Source organism: Mastomys coucha, unplaced genomic scaffold (assembly GCF_008632895.1).
Source record: "Mastomys coucha isolate ucsf_1 unplaced genomic scaffold, UCSF_Mcou_1 pScaffold18, whole genome shotgun sequence".
In the NCBI taxonomy this organism is placed as follows: domain Eukaryota; kingdom Metazoa; phylum Chordata; class Mammalia; order Rodentia; family Muridae; genus Mastomys; species Mastomys coucha.
The window spans coordinates 68,593,982-68,612,028 of NW_022196900.1; the positions used below are offsets into that span (position 1 = coordinate 68,593,982).

Sequence of the window (18,047 nt, forward strand, 5' to 3'; positions counted from 1 at the left end):
ACCTGGTCTTCTTCCTTTTTCAAATCCTCCTCTTCAGCTTCATTGCCCCCCTTTAAAATCTGCACCCTCTTTTTTTCTTAAAACTCACACTCCCCACACACAAGGTCTCAGTCTGTAGCTCCAAACTCACCGTGTAGCCCAGATTGGCTTCAAACCCACTGTGATCCTCCTGCTTCAGCCTCCCAAGTGTTGTTGGGATTAGAGGTGCAAGCCCCCATACCTGCTTCCAATCCTTCTCTTATGCAGAGTAACATTTGGGGTGTGTAAAGTGTCTGCTCCAGCATCATCTTTGTATTTTCTTCGGAATCTGTACCACGTTTTACTATCTCCATTTTGCAGATAAGGAAATTGAGGCAAGAAATTTGCTCAGGGTAAGCAGAAAGTCAGAATTTGAGTCACTAAATTTGAGTCTCTAAAGCTTTCTTTCTGAAAGCAGCTGGATAACTTTTTAAAAAGCAGAATGAAATCTATGCCCTTAAGAAGTATTGAGCCAGGCTGGAGAGACGGCTCAGCAGTGAAGAGCACTGGCTGCTTGTCAAGGGGGTCCAGGTTTGATTCCCAGCACTCACATGGCAGCTCACAGCCATCTCTAGTTCCAAGGAATCCAACTCCCTCTTTTCTGGCCTCCATTGGTACCAGGCACATAAGTGGTGCATAGAAATATATGCAGAAAAAAAGCCCATACACATCATAAAATAAACATAAACATAAAAATTTAATTTGAAAGGGTATTGAACCAAGTGTTATGCTACATACCAGTATCCACCAGCAAAAACAGGAGAATTGCTAGGAATTTGAGGCCAGCCTTGTCCACACAGCCTTTCCACAGTTCATGGCCTGTGCATTCCCTGTTCCCATCTCATGCCCCAGGCCAACCCACCCTTTACTCCTTGTTCTCACCTTCTCCCCAAGGTTACGTGGAATCTCTCTCCCTAGGCTGTGAGCTCCTGGAGGCCTGGGGCTATACCTCAAAGCCTAGCACCAAGCATGAGCCCCTGAATGCTTGTGTTGACTATGGAGTGCTTGAGTGAGTCCCAGGGATTTTGTCTTTCATTTGGCTGGTAAGACAGCCAAGGCTACAGAGTGTCTTTGTAAAGTTATTTGGAGAAAAGTATTGATGAGGAGCTGCTATGAGATCATAAGAGGCAGTCTGATTGAATGCAACTGGGGGCTTTTTGGAGGAGGTATTAATTATTCTTTAGAGAGTGGGTTTGATTTTACTAGGAGGAGATCTTGAAACAAGGGCAAAATCAACAGTATGTGCAAAAGCTCAGGCATGAAATTCAAATGTAAAGTAGGGAGAAGATCAATGTGGGTAGAGTACAGGGTAAATGCCTTGTGTGCATGAGTGTCTGGGTTAGGAGTGTATGTACTGTAATGTGTGTGTGCGTGTGCCTGTGTGTGTGAATGTGTTTCATACTTGGTATGAAAGGTTGAAAAGCTCTTTGTGAGTTATTGAGTACATGAGTGTATATGAGAGCAATAACGAGAGCCTCAGAACTCTCTGGACTCCCCAGCTCCGATCCACAGTTCTCACTAGAACTGTCACAAAGCAGAAGGGGTCACAGACTCTGATACACACAAGGTGGGCATGGCTTTGAATCCTTGCAAGGCATCTTACCAGATCTCTGGGCAAGCTGCTTGACTTTTCTGAGCCACACCCGTCTACAGTGAAAGGGTGATGCTTATTTGTTAGAATTAGTGACACTCTGGAAACCCCTGCTGTGCTGGCTGGTTTGGTGTGTCAACTTGACACAAGCTAGAGTCATCAGAGAGGAAGGAGCTTCAGTTGAGGAAATGCCTTCATAAGATCCAGCTGTAAGGCATTTTCTCAATTAGTGATCAATGGGAAAGGTCTCAGCCCGTTGTGGGTGGGGTCATCGCTGTGTTGGTAGTCCTGAGTTCTATAAGAAAGCAGGCTGAGTAAACTATGTGGAGAAAGACATTAAGCAGCACCCCTTCATGGCTTCTGCATCTACTCCTGCCTCCAGGTTCCACCCTTGGGTGAGTTTCTGTCCTGACTTCCTTTAGTGATGAGCAGCAATGTGGGAGCGTAAACAAAATAAACTCTTTCCTCCCAACTTGCTTTTTTGTCATGGTGTTTCATCCCAGCAATAGCAGCCCTAGCTAAGATACCTGGCTTCAGAAGGCTTCCAGTTGGTTTGGTCATGGAGCCCCAGCAGGAGACTGAAGGAAGAGAAGTGAGTTATATCTCTCAACTCAAAGCCTGCTTCTCTCCTGCTGTGCCTGCTCCTAGTCTCTCCTCTCTCTCACCCCTCCTGTCCCCTTTGCTGCTGCTTCCCATTAGAATCACTCTACTTTTCCTTCTCTCAAAGTTTTGCCCTCCCTTTGTAAAAAAAAAAAAAAAAAATCCCATTTATTAAAACCTTCTCAAATAATCCTGAGTGTGGCATCTGTCTCTTTCTGGAACTACAGTGATGCACAGGCTGCATCTGTCTTGGGTCTTGGCCTCAGACTGGGCACACTGCCTGAAATAGATGTGAAATCATGCTCTGGGGTTTAATTTCCAGGCCCGGACATCTGTGGCTTTGGCAACAACAGACTACAGGTCATCCTTCATTACCGAGGGAAATACCATGAGAACAACAAGACCCTCAAGTGCAGGGTGAGTATGTGGATTATTAGTCCTCAGCCTAGGGCAAAAGATTTTATTTTTTAACTTTTATTTATTTTATATGTATGATTATTTTGCTATATGTATGTCTGTATACCACATATGTGCCTGGTGCCCACAGAGATCAGAATAGGATGTCAGATCCCCTATGCCACAGTTACAAATTGTTGTGACCTGTCAGGTGGGTACTGAGAGTTGAACCTACATCTTCTGGAAGAGAAGCCAGTGCTCTAAACTGCTGGGCCATCTCTCCAGTCCCAGGAAAAAAATATTTAATATATGATATCTCATTTTTTCCTTACAAAATTTACCAATTAAATGTTATTGTCTCAGGCCGGGCAGTGGTGGCCCATGCCTTTAATCCCAGCACTTGGGAGGCAGAGACAGGCGAATTTCTTTCTTTTTTTTTTTTTTTTTTTTTTTTTTTTTTTTTCTTTTTTCTTTTGGTTTTTCGAGACAGGGTTTCTCTGTGTAGCCCTGGCTGTCCTGGAACTCATTCTGTAGACTAGGCTGGCCCCAAACTCAGAAATCTGCCTGCCTCTGCATCCCAAGTGCTAGGATTAAAGGCATGTGCCACCACCACCCGGCCAGACAGGCAGATTTCTGAGTTCAAGACCAGCCTGGTCTACTGAGTGAATTCCAGGACAGCCAGGGCTATACAGAGAAGCCCTGTCTCAAAACCCCCTTCCCCCCCCCCCCAAAATGTTATCATCTCTCTTCTACAGATTAAGTAGCTCTAATGATGTGCTATACGTTGTAAGGAGTTCAGAAAGGAACAGCTGACCTAAACCCTGGGATTTAATATAGTGCAATATTTGGTGTGACATAGTTATTTGCTGTTAGATATTGGGTTGGGTCAGGAATGCTATGCTTAGATGAGATGGAGTGGGTTAGTTTACCTCAGTAAAGTGAGAAGCATCTAGATTAGCTAGAAGATAGTAGGTGTGTATTCAGTCAATAGTCCTAATAGGCATTAATAACCAAATGCTGATTCTGTCTTGGGCCTTGAGTATGAGATAGACTCAGCCAGACAGAGCTTTCGAATTAACCAAACTCACAGTAAAGCCTGATACAGTGATTTGTACCTGTAATCCCAGCTACTTTGAAGGCTGAGGTGAAAGGATTGTGAATTCAATGCTAACCTGGGCAATTTAGCAAGATCTTCCTAAAACAGAACAAAAATTTCACAATGATTAAGAGTGCTGAGTCTCCAGGCAGTGGTGGCGCACACCTTTAATCCCAGCACTTGGGAGGCAGAGGCAGGTGGATTTCTGTTTGTTTTTGTTTTTGTTTTTCCGAGACAGGGTTTCTCTGTGTAGCCTTGGCTGTCCTGGAACTCACTCTGTAGACCAGGCTGGCCTCGAACTCAGAAATCCACCTGCCTCTGCCTCCTAAGTGCTGGGATTATAGGTGTGTGCCACCACCGCCCAGGCCTACAGGTGGATTTCTGAGTTCGAGGTCAGCCTGGTCTACAGAGTGAGTTTCCGGACAGCCAGGGCTATACAGAGAAACCCTGTCTCAGAAAAACCAGAAAAAAAAAAAATTCTGAGTCCTCTTCTGGAACGAGTCTCAGCCTGCAAGTCTAGGCAGGATAAGAGAAATCACGTACCACCCCTACTGTTGAGAAACTCACAGGTTAGTAGGACAAACAGAAAACAAGATAGAGCAGAGAATAATCAGACCCTCAGATAGGTAGGTAAGGGCTAGGGGATGAGGGAGGCCACAGAGTGAGACCACAGGAGCACTAGCAGGGTGAGCCCAGTATCCCTGCCAGTGTGTTAGCTAGATGAAGGGGAGAAGGGATGTGGTAAAGTGTGTGTAATATGTGGGGGGAGCATTCAGGCAAGTGTCTAAGATCTACTATAGTCTGATATGAGTGTCTGATATCTACAATCGTTCTATACAGAACTGAAATAGAACCCATTCCCTTTATAGATTAATAAAGACACTCACCTGTACACACTGATCCTTCGCCCTAATGCTACTTATGAGGTTAAAATTGACAACGAGAAAGTGACAAGTGGAGGACTGGAAGATGACTGGGACTTCTTGCCTCCCAAGAAAATAAAAGACCCCTACGCCAGGAAACCAAGAAAATGGGACGAACGGCAACAGATAGAGGATCCTGAAGATAAGAAACCTGAGGTCAGAGGGAGTTTAGTGGGGAAGTTAATGTCCGTCCCTTCATGATTAAGTCAAGTGTCTGGGTTGTTGGTGCCATGAGAAAACGAGGGTCAGAGTTCAAGCCAGGTCCAGCAGGTATGCTCAGGGTAGCAAGACTCTAGGTAAAGATGGTGTGGGAGCGAATCACATAGAAACCATAGCAGCAGCTCACACGACTGAGGGCAGAGTGAGGTCAGAGACAAGGGTAATACCCATCTGACATGAGTTTAAAGTACTCAAGGTCAGAATGATGGTGCGTGCACCCGGGAGTAGGGGGCCACAGTGACCTTTACCCTCCTGCACTGGGCCATTGCACACTGGAGCCAGGAGGGCAGGGTGGGTAGGGAGCCAACTCCCCCGTCTGTACTTGAGTCCTCCAGTTTCCTTCCATATCACGTCTATCTTCAGGAAGAAACATTTTGTTTTAGGACTGGGAGGACTCTGAATTCATCCCAGACCCAGATGCTAAGAAGCCAGATGACTGGAATGAGGCAATGGATGGAGTGTGGGAAGGGCCCCTGATACCAAACGTCAAGTACAAGGTGAGGCGTCTCTCTTTACAGTGAAAACTTATAAAGGGAAATCAGATGTAAATTCTAACTTATAAAACATATACAAACCAGGTGTATGCATGTAAATTCTAACTTAAACATTCTAACATATAAAACACAATTTCTGACCCGCAGGCTTATAGTCCTAGCCCTCAGGAGGTTGAGGTAGGAAGATTGCAAATTCAAGGACAGACTGGGCTGTACAGCAGGACCATGTCTCAAAATAAAATAAAATAAGATAAAAACAAAGCAGAAATCCTGGGATCCCCTGTTCTTCCCCTCTACACTCCGAATAGGATGCTGGCCACATCAGAGTTCCCTGTCTCTTTCTACTTATAAGGCGGGAGGGTTGGAAGAGGTAATGGTTCAGGTAGGCTTGGGTAAGGAGCTCATCCAGAGCTGGGAAAAGCTGCCAGTTAAAGGAGCATGATGCAAACAGGAAACAGTCTAGGGCCCAGGAGTTGAATGTCTTACAAGCAGGCTAGAAGGGTAAAGAGTGGGATCTGCATGAATCCAAGGTGTTTAAGGGTAGAGGAACTTCCTTTTAAGAGTCAACTCCTGATCTCATGTCAGAAGCAAGAACTACAGGAATCAGCCAACAAGTGGGCCAGCAATAAAGTTGGACTGGAGCAGGATTTTCTCTGGCCTCAGTTTCCTGCACCACACAGGAGAAAGAGAACAGCCCCAAGTGCTGCAATCCGTAGACGATGTTCTCCAAGAAGCTGTGTTTTCTTAACTTCATGGATGTGCCTGTTCAGAGAGAGGGCCAGGCCAGAATACAACCCTGCCATGTCCTTTCTCTCCCAGTGAGTGGAAAAGGGAACTGGGAAGGGTCTTATGCTTTAACTCAAAGAAAGGAAGAGTTTTAAGAGGCTGCAACAGAACTCTTCTAAGTTGATTGATGCTTTTTGATTGTGTGGTGTTAGAAGGATGGAAAATTACCACTGACATATCCACTCTTGGTCGGTTTTTTGTTTAGGGAGAATGGAAACCTCGGATCATCGACAATCCCAATTACCAGGGGGAGTGGATTCACCCAGAGATAGACAACCCCAAATACAGGCCTGACCCCACCATTGGTCACTATCATAATATCAGTGTCCTTGGTCTGGATCTTTGGCAGGTAAAGCACCTGAGCTCATAGCCCTTCTCCAGTGGTCCTTGGAGCGTCCACGAAGTAAAAGATGCAAGCTGCAGGCTGGAAGTTACAGACTTGAATACATCTTGAGGTTTCTAAACCTCAAACAACTCCTCTTTAAAGTGGAAGTAATTATATTTATCCTCAAAATTTACTTAGTCCCTTCTACAATCCTGTATTACGGACTTGGCATGCTCATTTAATTTTCACCATATACCTATTTCTCAAGAAAGCCCAAAAAAAGTTGAATAATTTTCCTGAAGATATGCTTCTGGTAATGAAAGCAGAAACCTTGGGCCCGAGAGCTAGCCTTTCTTTATCGGACGCACTCCTGTGTGTTACTAATACTCTTGATGCCTCTGCTGATCTTACACGGTTCCTTTCGGTGTCTCATTTTGTGATAGGGTCTTTTGTAGTCTAGACTGGCCTCCAACTTGCTATGTAACTGAGATAACCTTGAACTTCTGACCCTCCCGCCTCTGCCTCTAACTGTTCAGTCATCAAAGCTTCTGGTACAAGGACCACCTATGTTTTACTTTCCTCATTCCTTTATTCATTTCCTTCTTTATTTTTCTCACTTACTCAGTTTTCTGACTTCGGGGGTCAATATAGAAATGGAATGAACTCACTACCAGATGCCAGGCAGGGATTCAGAAGGACAGGAAGGAGGAAGGGGCACCATGCTTCCTTCCTTCCTGACTTATCTGAAGAACAGGGATACGAGCCATGCACATTTGTATTACTACCCTTTTCTTTTTTTAGGTTGTTCCTTTTAAATAAATTAGAACTCTCTACATCATGTAAACAGATAGAATCACATTAATGTGCATACTCTGTTTACTTAAAAAATTAGATTTGTGTGTGTGTGTGTGTGTGTGTGTGTGTGCATGCCCATGCATGCCATGGGCTGCGTGTGGAGGTCAGAAGACAAATTGTAGGAGTCAGATCTCTTTTTCTGTGATGTGGGTTCCAGGTGGGTTCCGGGGACTGAACTTGGGTCATCAGGCTTGTCCACAGTGTCCTTCTCACTGGTCTTTAAAATGTTTCTCCCACTAAAAACATTAGGGTACACATTTTATTCTATATCTTTGTCTATGTACAAAACTTAAAAACTTTTGGCACTAGTTTTTCTGGGCTCTGTCAACCTCTCTAAACAGGCAAACCTACTTAAAGAATTTAACTGTGTCGGATAGATGAGTGTTCTCCAAGCCTTGATACTAATGCGTGTAGGTCAACAGAGGATCGTAGATTCTGAACTGAAACAAAGGCCCAGAGATTTCGTTTCTAAACTCTGAGGGGCGTGTGTGTGTGTGTGTGTGTGTGTGTGTGTGTGTGTGTGTGTGTGTGAGATAATTCTGCACAATGCTGACATCATCCTCACAGGTATTTTTCTTACTTATAATCTCTAGGTAGGTCTGACTCCTTGATCATACTCCTCTTCACTCACCTAACCAGAATATCCAGTTAAAAACAGAATCCTTGTATCTTATAGGAAAAGCCAAGCGACTGAGCACAGAGATAGACATCATTCTTGACCTGCCCCCTCTAGCCGTGAGTTTCCAGCCGAGATGCTCTGCCATTCCTGAGACACTCTGGGATCTATCCTAATTGCCTTCTCTATCCTGCCTCTGTCCTGGGTGACCAGCCTAGTCCTTGAAACTTTCTGTTTCCTATTCTGATGCCTCCAAACCCATTGCATCCCCCCACCACTTAGGAGTGATTGCATTCTGGAGTCAGTTCAGGATTGAAGCTGGGAGGAGGTTGCAGAGAACAGACATTCTTTTTATCTGGGACTCCATATGATCTTTGAAGGGATAGTAGCACAATAACTGCAATGAGTCTAATGCAAAGTACATTGATACTCTTACATCAGGTGATCTGGACCACAGCCCTGTGAGGCAAGGAGGGTAGGACTTGCAGGGAGCAAACCCAGGGCCTCACTTGTTAGGTAAGTGCTGTGTACCTCTGAGCTAAGCCCATGTCCTTACTTCCATTTTACTAATGAGATATAGTTAGGGCTCAGGGATGTAGATTGACTCATAGCTAAATACTCACATTCCTTTTTGTTTTAATTTAAAGTTTTATTTTTGTAAGCATAGTGTATGTAAGTATAGTGTGTATACAGTATGTGTATGTCTGGTACTCTAGCCCATGCACAGGCCAGAGATTGACATCTGGATGTTGTTCCTCAACCCCTTTGTCCGTCTTACTTTTTGAGACTGGTTTTCTCACTGAGCCTGGATTTTGCTGTTTTCTCCAGGAAGTCCAGTGAGTCTTCCTGTCTCTGTCTCGCTTGGTTGGGATTACAGGTCTAGGCCCTGATGCCCAACTTTGCATAGATGCTGGGGATCCAAACTCAGGTCCATATAAGCATTTTACCCACGGCCATCTCTCTAGCCCCCACTCTTGGCACTTTATGATCCAAGTGGGGACTAGCACAAGGACGTCCAGTGAGTTAACTTGTGAAAACACCCTTTAGACGCCGTGTTTTACAATCAAATCCAAGTCTTCCTCACACGATCTGTTCTCTTAATTATGAGAATACAGCTGGGGAAGTGTGTTTCCTCCCATTTGCATTTTTCAGATAACAACTTTTAAGCACAGATGGGAGATAAATAGATCAACGTCAGCATAAGTCTAAGCATTAGGAAGCAGAACTGGCACTCTCATAATCCAGGAATTTGAAGGAATATAGAGAAGGAACAGAAGTCACTGAAGAAAATAGGGAAGTGAGAAGATGGGCAAGCCAACAAATGGGCAGTTTTCTAAGTGAAATTACAGACAACTCAGAAGAAAAAAAGCTCAAAAAGTCAGAAGCCATCTCACAGTTGAAAAGTGGATTTTTATAAGCCAACTTAAAGATACATTACTTAGAGCAAACTAAACATTCTGCTCTCCTGTGTCCATTTGTCATTTGTTTTTCTGATGGAAGCAGTGTTAATGGAATGTGAGCCAAATAAAAAAGCCTTTCTTATTAAAAACAAAAACACAAAATGTATCTAGGCTGTTGGTCACAAAAGAGTAAGATGGAGCTTTACAAAGTCTAGAGGAGAGGCACAAAAGCCCTCATACAGTAGAACTTTTTCTTGGTCACACAACTGTTTGGGTAAAATTAACAATGATTTATTTTATTTTGGGTTTTATTTTTGAGACAGGGTCTCATTATTTAGCTCTGGCTTTCCAGGAACTCACTATATAGACAAGACTGACCTCGAACTCACAGATTAACCTGCCCCCACCTCACAAATTCTGGAATTAAAAAATGTGTGCCACCATGCCTAGCTTAACAATGATTTGAACAACATATTGGGAAATTAAAAAAAAAAAATCACAGATTGGCTACCTTTTGGTTCTTTGAAATACATCCAGATACTGAAAACTTATAATCATCATGGCCTACTGAATGACATCCACTAGACCCTGTGCTTTAGATACAGTAGTTCTAATTTTTCTGACATTACTATAGAGTTATTTTTTCCCATGATTTATATTATTATTTATTATTATCACTTATTAATATTTTGAGATAGTTTTACTCTGTCACCCTGGCTGGCCTGGAACTCACTATGTAGACCAAGCTGACCTTGACCTCATACCTCACAGAGTTCCACTTGTCATTTGCCTCTGCCTCCTGAGTGCTGGTATCAAAGGAGTTTGTACTATACCCTTATCATTATCATCATCATCTTTACAGGCAGGGTCTCAGCTAGCCCGGTTCGTCTCAAGCTTTCTGTGTAGTTGAACAGGACCCTGAACTCCTTGTCCTTCTGGGTTAACCCATGCCCTACAATCCTGGGATTACAGGCTTCCTTGATTTACTTATGAGAGTATCAGAGGGTTGAGTAACTTGCCTACTATCATAAACCTAGAATGTAGCTGAGCTGGTCTGTTCAAGTTCCTGTCTTGTGCTCCTTTCTATTGTATTCCTTTGTCATGAAATAAGCACAAACTATAATAAAGCATAGTTTAACCTTTTAAACACAAATACTAAACTTTTGTTTTGTTTTTGAGACAAAGTTTAATGTACTACTACATAAAGAGTTTGAAGTTAGCCTCTGATACATGCTATCCCCCATATGCTGGAATTATAAGCCTACACCACTATACATGGTTTCTTAGCATACTTAAAAAAAAATAGAAGGGGAATGAAGAGGTGACTCAGCAGTTATCAACACTTACTTCTCTGTCAGAGGACCCTGGTTCTGTTAATACACCCATATAGTGGTTCACAATATTTGTAACTCTAGTTCCAGCGGATTCAATACCCTCTCCCATTTCTAAGGACTCCCTTACACATGCAGTGAACATAAAACTGACATAGGCGCACAAATATCCAAATAAATAAGCCAAAGCCTTTTGGTGAGTGTGTGTGATTTTATGGGTGTATGTGCATATATCCATGGCCAGAGGAGAACATCAAGTGCCCTGTTCTATCACTTTCTGCCTCATTCTCTTGAGACAGGGACTCTCACTGAACCTGGAGCTAGAATGGCAGCCAGCAAGCCCCAGTCATCCTCCTGCGTCGGCCCCAGACAGCATTGGGGTTTATAAGGCACTCTCATAGCCATACACATCTGCCACCAGTACAAGGGATCCCAACTCAGGTTCTGTGTTTATGCAGCAATTCTAGCCCCCTAGGAACCTAGTTGGAATAATCTTCCACTTTTCATTTCAACAGGTGAAATCAGGCAGCATCTTTGACAATTTCCTTCTAACAAATGATGAAGAGTTTGCTGAAGAGGTTGGAAATATGACCTGGGGATTAAGAAAGGTGAGATGTTCCTTCACTTTGAACTCCAGATGTTTGACTCTAACAATTGCAAAATCAAGACTCACAGTGATTGTCCTAATTCTGGTCATTTGACCTTGATAGACAGAGAACTCACATTCACTCACTGGACATCTTCAACTCTGGGCACTTTGCAAAATGCATCTCACTTGGCCCTTAACATGACCTTGCATTAGAGATGCTATTCCATTTCCCGATGGAAACTGAGATTCAGAAGCTAAACTGCCCAAGGTCACACATACCCTTTGACTTGAGTTGGAGCCTGAAACCATGCTCCTTTTGTGTGCCGCACTGACTTCCCAGTGTGCCATTAGAGGGAGCCACTCAGTCCACCTCAGCTGACTGGGACATCAGAGGAAGAAGCAGTTCCTCCCTTCCCACAACCATTTTATGTGTGGAGTGCTATTTGGGACAAATGGCTTCGTGGGGAAGACATCCTGCTTCCAGATGTCCTGTCCCTGCAGGAAGGTCAATTCAAGTAGGTTTATAGCCGGTGTTTAATAGTTCAGCAGGAAACAGGCATCAGCAAAGCACAGACACGGAGAGTAAAAAGAAACACCACAAGCTTGCCTTTGCCTGCCCTGCCCTGCAGAAATGACTCCATTGACAACGCATTTGCTGTGCAGGCTTAAGGATCAGAGTTCGAATTCCCAGAGACCACATTGAAGCCATATGTGTCTCTAGGGACTCGTACGCTAGGCAAGCGTTCTGCCACGGGACTGTTTGCTAGAGCTCTTTTTACTTTTTATTTTCAGACAGGGTTTCACAAAGTTACCCAGACTGGCTGTCAGCTCACTCTGTAGCCAAGGCTGGCCTTGAACATGTGTTCTTTGTCTTCAGCATAGTAAGTAGTTGAGATTACAGGTGTGCAGGCACCAGTCCTGACTCCCGGCAGACCTTACTGAAACTCCTAGGCTTGGAGCATTTACCTTTATCCTCTGGGATATTTTGCTGACCTTGTGTCCAGCTTTAAAAATACCTTTTTAGTCTAGTTTTGTCTTGTTTTACTTTAGTGTTATCATCTTTATTTTGTGATACTAGAAAACTAAAGTAGAGCTTTGTTCATACTAGACACACCATTACTGAGCCACTTCCCAGCCTTCTGACACTGTTGTGTTATTGCTATTTATTAATTAGGACATGAATGTTTTTAGGTAGATGGCTTAGGTTCAAATCCAGGCTCCATCCCTGACAAGTTATATGCACTTGGTCTATTTATTTAACCTTTCAATTGGGAATAATGACAGCAATCATTTTTTTTTAAGTTTCTAATACCTAGCATGTGTTCAATACATGATAATTTTTAAATGATATATTCACTTGAGAGTACTTGGTAAGAGCCTGTTTGCCATGGCAGTTGTTGGGGACATGGCAATAAATTAAAATCGAGACATTTCTATCTTGAAAGGGCTTGTATTCAGTTTGGGGGAAAGCAAAATGTAGAACATCCATATGAGCTGGGTGTGATAGCATGTCCACCACTGCAGTCCCAACAGGGAGGAGGAGGCAGAGGCAGAAGGATTAAGGAAGAGTTCAAGGGTCAGGCACAGTGGTATGCATCTTAGATCCCAGCATTCCAAAGGTAGATCTTTGAGAGTTTGAGCCCATCCTGATCTACATAGTTAGTTCCAGGATATCTGGGGCTCCACAGAGGGATCTTGTTTCAAAAAAAAAAATTAAAAGAAAAAAAGAAAGCATTCAAAACCATTCTGGACTATATAGCAAGACCCAGTCTCAAGAACAAAATAAGCAAGTGAATAAATTAGAAAGAATTCCAAACATTAGATACTCCTTATAGAAGGTGGGATACATGACCTTATGCATCATTGCGAGGAATACAAATAACACACAAATATTGTCTAGCCTATGGTGGGTAATGATATAGGTATCTAATAATAGATGATGAATTAGTTTATTTTAGTATCTTATTTAATTTTTAAAATGAATTGATTCTTAAAATTTGTATTACACTTATGATATTTATTATAATGTTACACATTATTAGGTATGAGTGCATGCAGCTGCCACAGTTTTGGAGGTCAGAGGACAATTTGTGCCGCTGGTTCTCTCCTTCTGTTATATGAGTCCCAGGGATCAAATTCAGGTCTTTGGGCTTGGTGTCAAGCACCTTTACCTTTGCTCATCTTGCCAGTCCACTTTATATTTATAAAATTATTTTACTTTAGTTTTTATTCCATTTTGAGACAAGGCCTTAGGGAGCCCCTAAATTCTTTGTCTAACAGAGGGTAACCTTGAACTCCTGATCCTGCCTCCACTTCCCAGGTGCTAGGATTATGGGTATACAACAGTACGCCTAGCTTTGAATCTATTTTATTTACAAACGAAATACATCAACCCCCAGATAGCTACCCCAGAGGTACTGAAATTTATATGTAAATAAACACCATCCTAGAAACCCTGAAGCCCACGGGGAGACAACGGATGTTTCTAAAATGGTCTATCTGTTTATACCATCTGTGAAACTTTGAAATCCCACATTTTAAACAGGATGTGGAGCAGCAGTGGAGAGAGCTGTATGAGGAAATGGAGAAACAGAAGGAGGCAGAGGAGGCCAAGAAGAAGAGGGAAAAGCAGCGAGCCAGGCAAGAGGACGTCTGGGGACTAGACGAGGAAGACGAGGAAGACGAGGAAGACGCTGAGGAGGACGTGGAGGAAAGGCCCAAGCAGGAAGGCAGCGCAGAGAGGGCAACTCTGGATCAAAGGGAAGCCCGCTTTGATCAGAAGGATGAACTGTAACTGCAGAGACAATGGAAGAAGCAAGAAGACGGTGCCTAGAAAGGGAAGTGGTCACCTGCTTAGCAAATTATGGGAAGTAAAATGACTCATTCTTTTTAGATAAACTTTGGATTTATATTTCTACTCCCCTTCCCTGATCTATTTGCTTATTGGTAGAAAGGGAATGATAATTTTATCTCATGAAATGGCCCTAGGGACTGAATGAGTTAATGCCTGTAAAATGCCCAAAATAAATACATTGTTTTAAAAAAAAGTAGTAGTAGTTAAAACTACTATCATTATTATGGTGTTTATGAAATTAATTGTTGGTAAATAAGCTTCTATATAAACTTGGTTTTTACTTTCAACTGGGGTTTTTCTTATGTTTAAATATATGCAATTCTTAGTGTCTAAGCAGTGCTAACAGTTGTACTCAAAGTTTCCTTTCTTGTATGTATTGAGCACCTAGAGCCAAAATCAGAGCATCCTTTAAAGGTCTGGAAAAATACTTCATGAAAGTCACTTGGTTTGCCTGCTGCTCTTGCCTTAATTTAAATAACTGTTAACTTGTTTGCAAGTTTGCTTGTCTTCTATCTTTTTTGTTCCACCAGCTCACAGCATCATTATCTCTTGCGTTCTTGTAGTTCTTTATAGATTAGAAAGCATTTTCCCACAAATTCGCAGTGTGCCTACAATGCATCTATTCAGTCTTCCAGAGGTCACTGCAGAGATCATTGCTATCTTCATGTTCCAGACACAGAAACTTGTTCAGGGTCAGTCAGTAAGGGGTGGGGCCGGGATCTGATCTCAGGTTCATCTGGCTCAAAAGCTTAGCCTTCTACTGCACCAGGCTATTTGAATGAATATCTATTAGTATAAAATACAGACAATAGGTAACCTGTTACATGGAAGAAATGCGCTTATGTCCTTTTGTTTTTGTTTTTGTTGTTTTTTTTTTTAATACAACTTTTAAGGAACCAGTAAACTATAGGGTTACAAACACAATCAAGTTACTCACTAAATACCCATTGAAAAGAATGAACTATCCTCAACTACACAGTGACCTCAAGGCCAATCTGGACTAAGACCCTATCTCAAAAAACAAACAACAAAACAAAACAACCAACTCACACTGCCCATGCCTGCAGGTTTCAGAGACAACTTCATAAAGACAGGAACTTTTGAGCCAGGTATTGAAGAATTCAGGAAAAATGTAGAATAGATTTGCAGTTAAAGAACAAGGGCCTGGCTAAGGGAAGTGGAGTCATAAGATCAGTGAGCATGGTAGGAAGTTCTCCTTTCCTCCCTGGAGGCTGCTCCCTAGTCAGCTTGTTCTGTTCCTTAGAAAATCTAAATGTTTAATTTTTAAAAGAATATCTTTTATTTATTCTTTGGCATTTGTATGCATATATACCTGAGCACCTTAATCCTCATTTGAGACAGGTTCCCACGGTCTCACCCTGTTGCAGAGAATTTACTATGAAATACAGGCTGGCTTTGAGTTTCCTCATACCTCAGCCTTTGAGCGCTGGAATTGCACGCAGGCAAACACTGCTCAGCTCCTAGTGGTGGGTTTTGGGTTTTTAGAATATTCTAGATTAGGAGACAGTAAGATGGGTAAAAGAGCTAACCATCAAAACATGAGTTTCATCTCTTGAGTTTCACATGGTAGAAAGAACCAACTCTTGTAAACTGTCTTCTGACCTCTACACACATGCAATATATACACATATGAATTAATAAATAGTAAAAAAACAATTTTAAGTGTCAGTTGGGTGGGGAAAGAAACTTGGAAAGATTAGCACCTGTCAGCCCACAGACTGTAGAGGGTTTTCATGGTGGGGGGAGGGTGGGGGCCAAGGCACACCAACCCACAAAAGGCAGTTTCAAAATAATATCAAGTTTTAAAATATCATACATGAGCTGCCTAAGATCTCTCTGGCACTGCCTGATACCAAGCACATTGAGATGGCACTTTTGAGACAGCAGCCCAGACCCAGACAAGGGTGAAGAGATGAGCTTTACACAGCTAATTCTGTGGCACAAACCCGTTTTTCTTCCACTGAAGGAGTCAGGACGCAATGGTCCCCTTAGCATTAAAGAGCACACGATACTTTCTGCAAGCAGTGAGAAAGGGGAGAGACATGAAACAAACTTGCTCTCAGGGCTTGTCTCAGGACAGAGTGTGTACCTAACATGCACAGGACCCTAGTACTGGGAGAACTAAGGGGTGGGTCTCAGAGCTCTCAGTATCTTAATTTGGTTACTTCCAATGAATAAATTAAAAAATAAGGTTGTCCAAAGATACCTAAAGCTAGGAACCTTTAACAGTGCAGTATTTGTTTTGTTCAGAGCTAACTCTTCCTAGAATTCCCTTTCCTACTTGACCTGGCCTTGTACAGAGTAGCAAGGTTTCCAAGATGGAGTCTCTGTCTGGGCTTTCTTTGGTTGTCAGTAAAGAAGGCCCATACCTGTCTTCCTCCTCTATGGAGAAGAGAGTATGCATTGGGCTAAAAAAAATCTTCTAAAAAGAAGAAAGAAATTAGATTTCTGCTTCGAAGATGTAAAGCAAGCTGTAAAATAAAATAGAACAATTGCTACAACAAAGCCACTATGAAATGTGTATGTCACAGAATGATTTTTAAATTAAACATAAACGCTTTATTTCATGTATATAGGTATTTTACCTGCATGGATGTTTGTCCACCACTTGTGTGCCTGGTGCAGGTAAAGCCCAGCGGGGGATATCAGATCCCTTGGAACTAGAGGTGCAGATTGTTGTGAGCTGCCATGTGAGGCTGGGAATCGGACTGGGGTCCTCAGTGCTCATAGCGGCTGGACCGTCTCTCCAGCTCCACACCATGTACTTAAAAGACATTTTGTATTGTGTTCGCATTCTCTAAATGCTCCCCAAAGTACTCAGCCTCTAGCCCAGCTGGCATCTCCCGGGAAGAAGCAGAAGCAGGCAAGTGAGAAAGCCACAAGGGACAGAGGACAGAGGAAGTGGCCAGGGAGAAAGCAGCCTTCCCAAGACCAGTCAGCTTCCGGCAGGCATCAGGAAGAGTCAGACTCAGAGGGAGGAGTGGCAGGCAGGCAATGGGAGCTCTGCACCCTCTTCATGCCTAGCGGAGCCTGGCCCATCAGCCTTTGTGTACACAAGTGTTCCCCTTCTGCGCAGTTCAGCTTACCTTCCAGGTCACCTACTGTCTTCTCAGTTTATTTAACAACCACTCGGCAAACTCACTTGGTATCTGCGTCTCTCTAACAGCAAGAATCTTGATTTCCTCCTCATCTTTACCTTCAAAGCCCTCCCGGTTCCGGCAGTGAGATCTGCTTATCTATTTCTCTGCAGAGGACTCACATGCTCATCTGGCTCCACTGTGGGTTCGAGTCTCCTTCAATCATCACCTTAGGAGCCTCCTCTTCACACTCCCCATCTGCCATGTATGTATGTATGTATGTATGTATGTACGCATATATGTATGTATGTATTTGTAGACAGTATTTCTCTTTACAGCCTTGGCTGGCCTGGTATTCAAAATGTAGACCAACCTGGCCTGGAATTTACAGAGATCCACCTGTCTCTGCTGAGACTAACAATGTATGTCACCACGCCCCATTCCTGCTTCCATGGCCTAGCTTCTTTGAGTCAGATTTGTCTCTCAGTTCTCACTAACCTTTGGACTTCCCTCATTGTCATCAGCACATTTTCTGCTTCCTCAGGCTGGATCTGCCTCAGACTCATCCTGCCTTACCACCTCAGAGTGCAAGATCCATGTTCAGCAGATGGTGGCGGGAGGGAGGGCTGAGTGCCTCCAAGTGGGAAGTAAACAGAGAAGGACAGCCCTCTAGGTGGTGATCTGAGTGGAGCACCCTCCCCACCCCCACCCCTGTCCAGCAGCTTCTTCACCCAGATTCTTGCCTGAGCTTGGTGTCACAGCTGCTTCACCTAGGGCTTTTCTTCTGAAAACCAACGTACTGCACGTGCGTGTGTGCGGGGTGTGTGTGTGTGTATGTTTATATATATATATATAT

The 18,047-nt window shown here is 43.2% G+C and overlaps 1 protein-coding gene and 1 long non-coding RNA gene across 4 annotated transcripts in view; one reads left to right on the forward strand and one right to left on the reverse strand.

Moving 5' to 3' along the window:
• LOC116096395 (calreticulin-like) overlaps positions 1-14,589 on the forward strand; it is a 19,562-nt gene extending 4,973 nt beyond the window's left edge. Inside the window, exons 4-9 of one of the 2 annotated variants that reach the window (XM_031378165.1) lie at positions 2,532-2,626; positions 4,571-4,780; positions 5,227-5,340; positions 6,329-6,472; positions 11,166-11,258; positions 13,785-14,589. In XM_031378165.1, coding sequence (XP_031234025.1) covers positions 2,532-2,626; positions 4,571-4,780; positions 5,227-5,340; positions 6,329-6,472; positions 11,166-11,258; positions 13,785-14,033 — 905 coding nt within the window. In that variant the 3' untranslated portion in view covers positions 14,034-14,589. The remainder of the gene's footprint in view (positions 1-2,531; positions 2,627-4,570; positions 4,781-5,226; positions 5,341-6,328; positions 6,473-11,165; positions 11,259-13,784) is intronic. The other variant, XM_031378166.1, reaches the window with a different exon arrangement.
• LOC116096396 overlaps positions 1-17,826 on the reverse strand; it is a 23,330-nt gene extending 5,504 nt beyond the window's left edge. Inside the window, exon 1 of one of the 2 annotated variants that reach the window (XR_004120981.1) lies at positions 17,690-17,826. This is a non-coding gene — a long non-coding RNA (uncharacterized LOC116096396). Of the gene's footprint in view, positions 1-17,200; positions 17,435-17,689 lie in introns of those variants that run through there. The other variant, XR_004120980.1, reaches the window with a different exon arrangement.
• Positions 17,827-18,047: the final 221 nt, after the last annotated feature.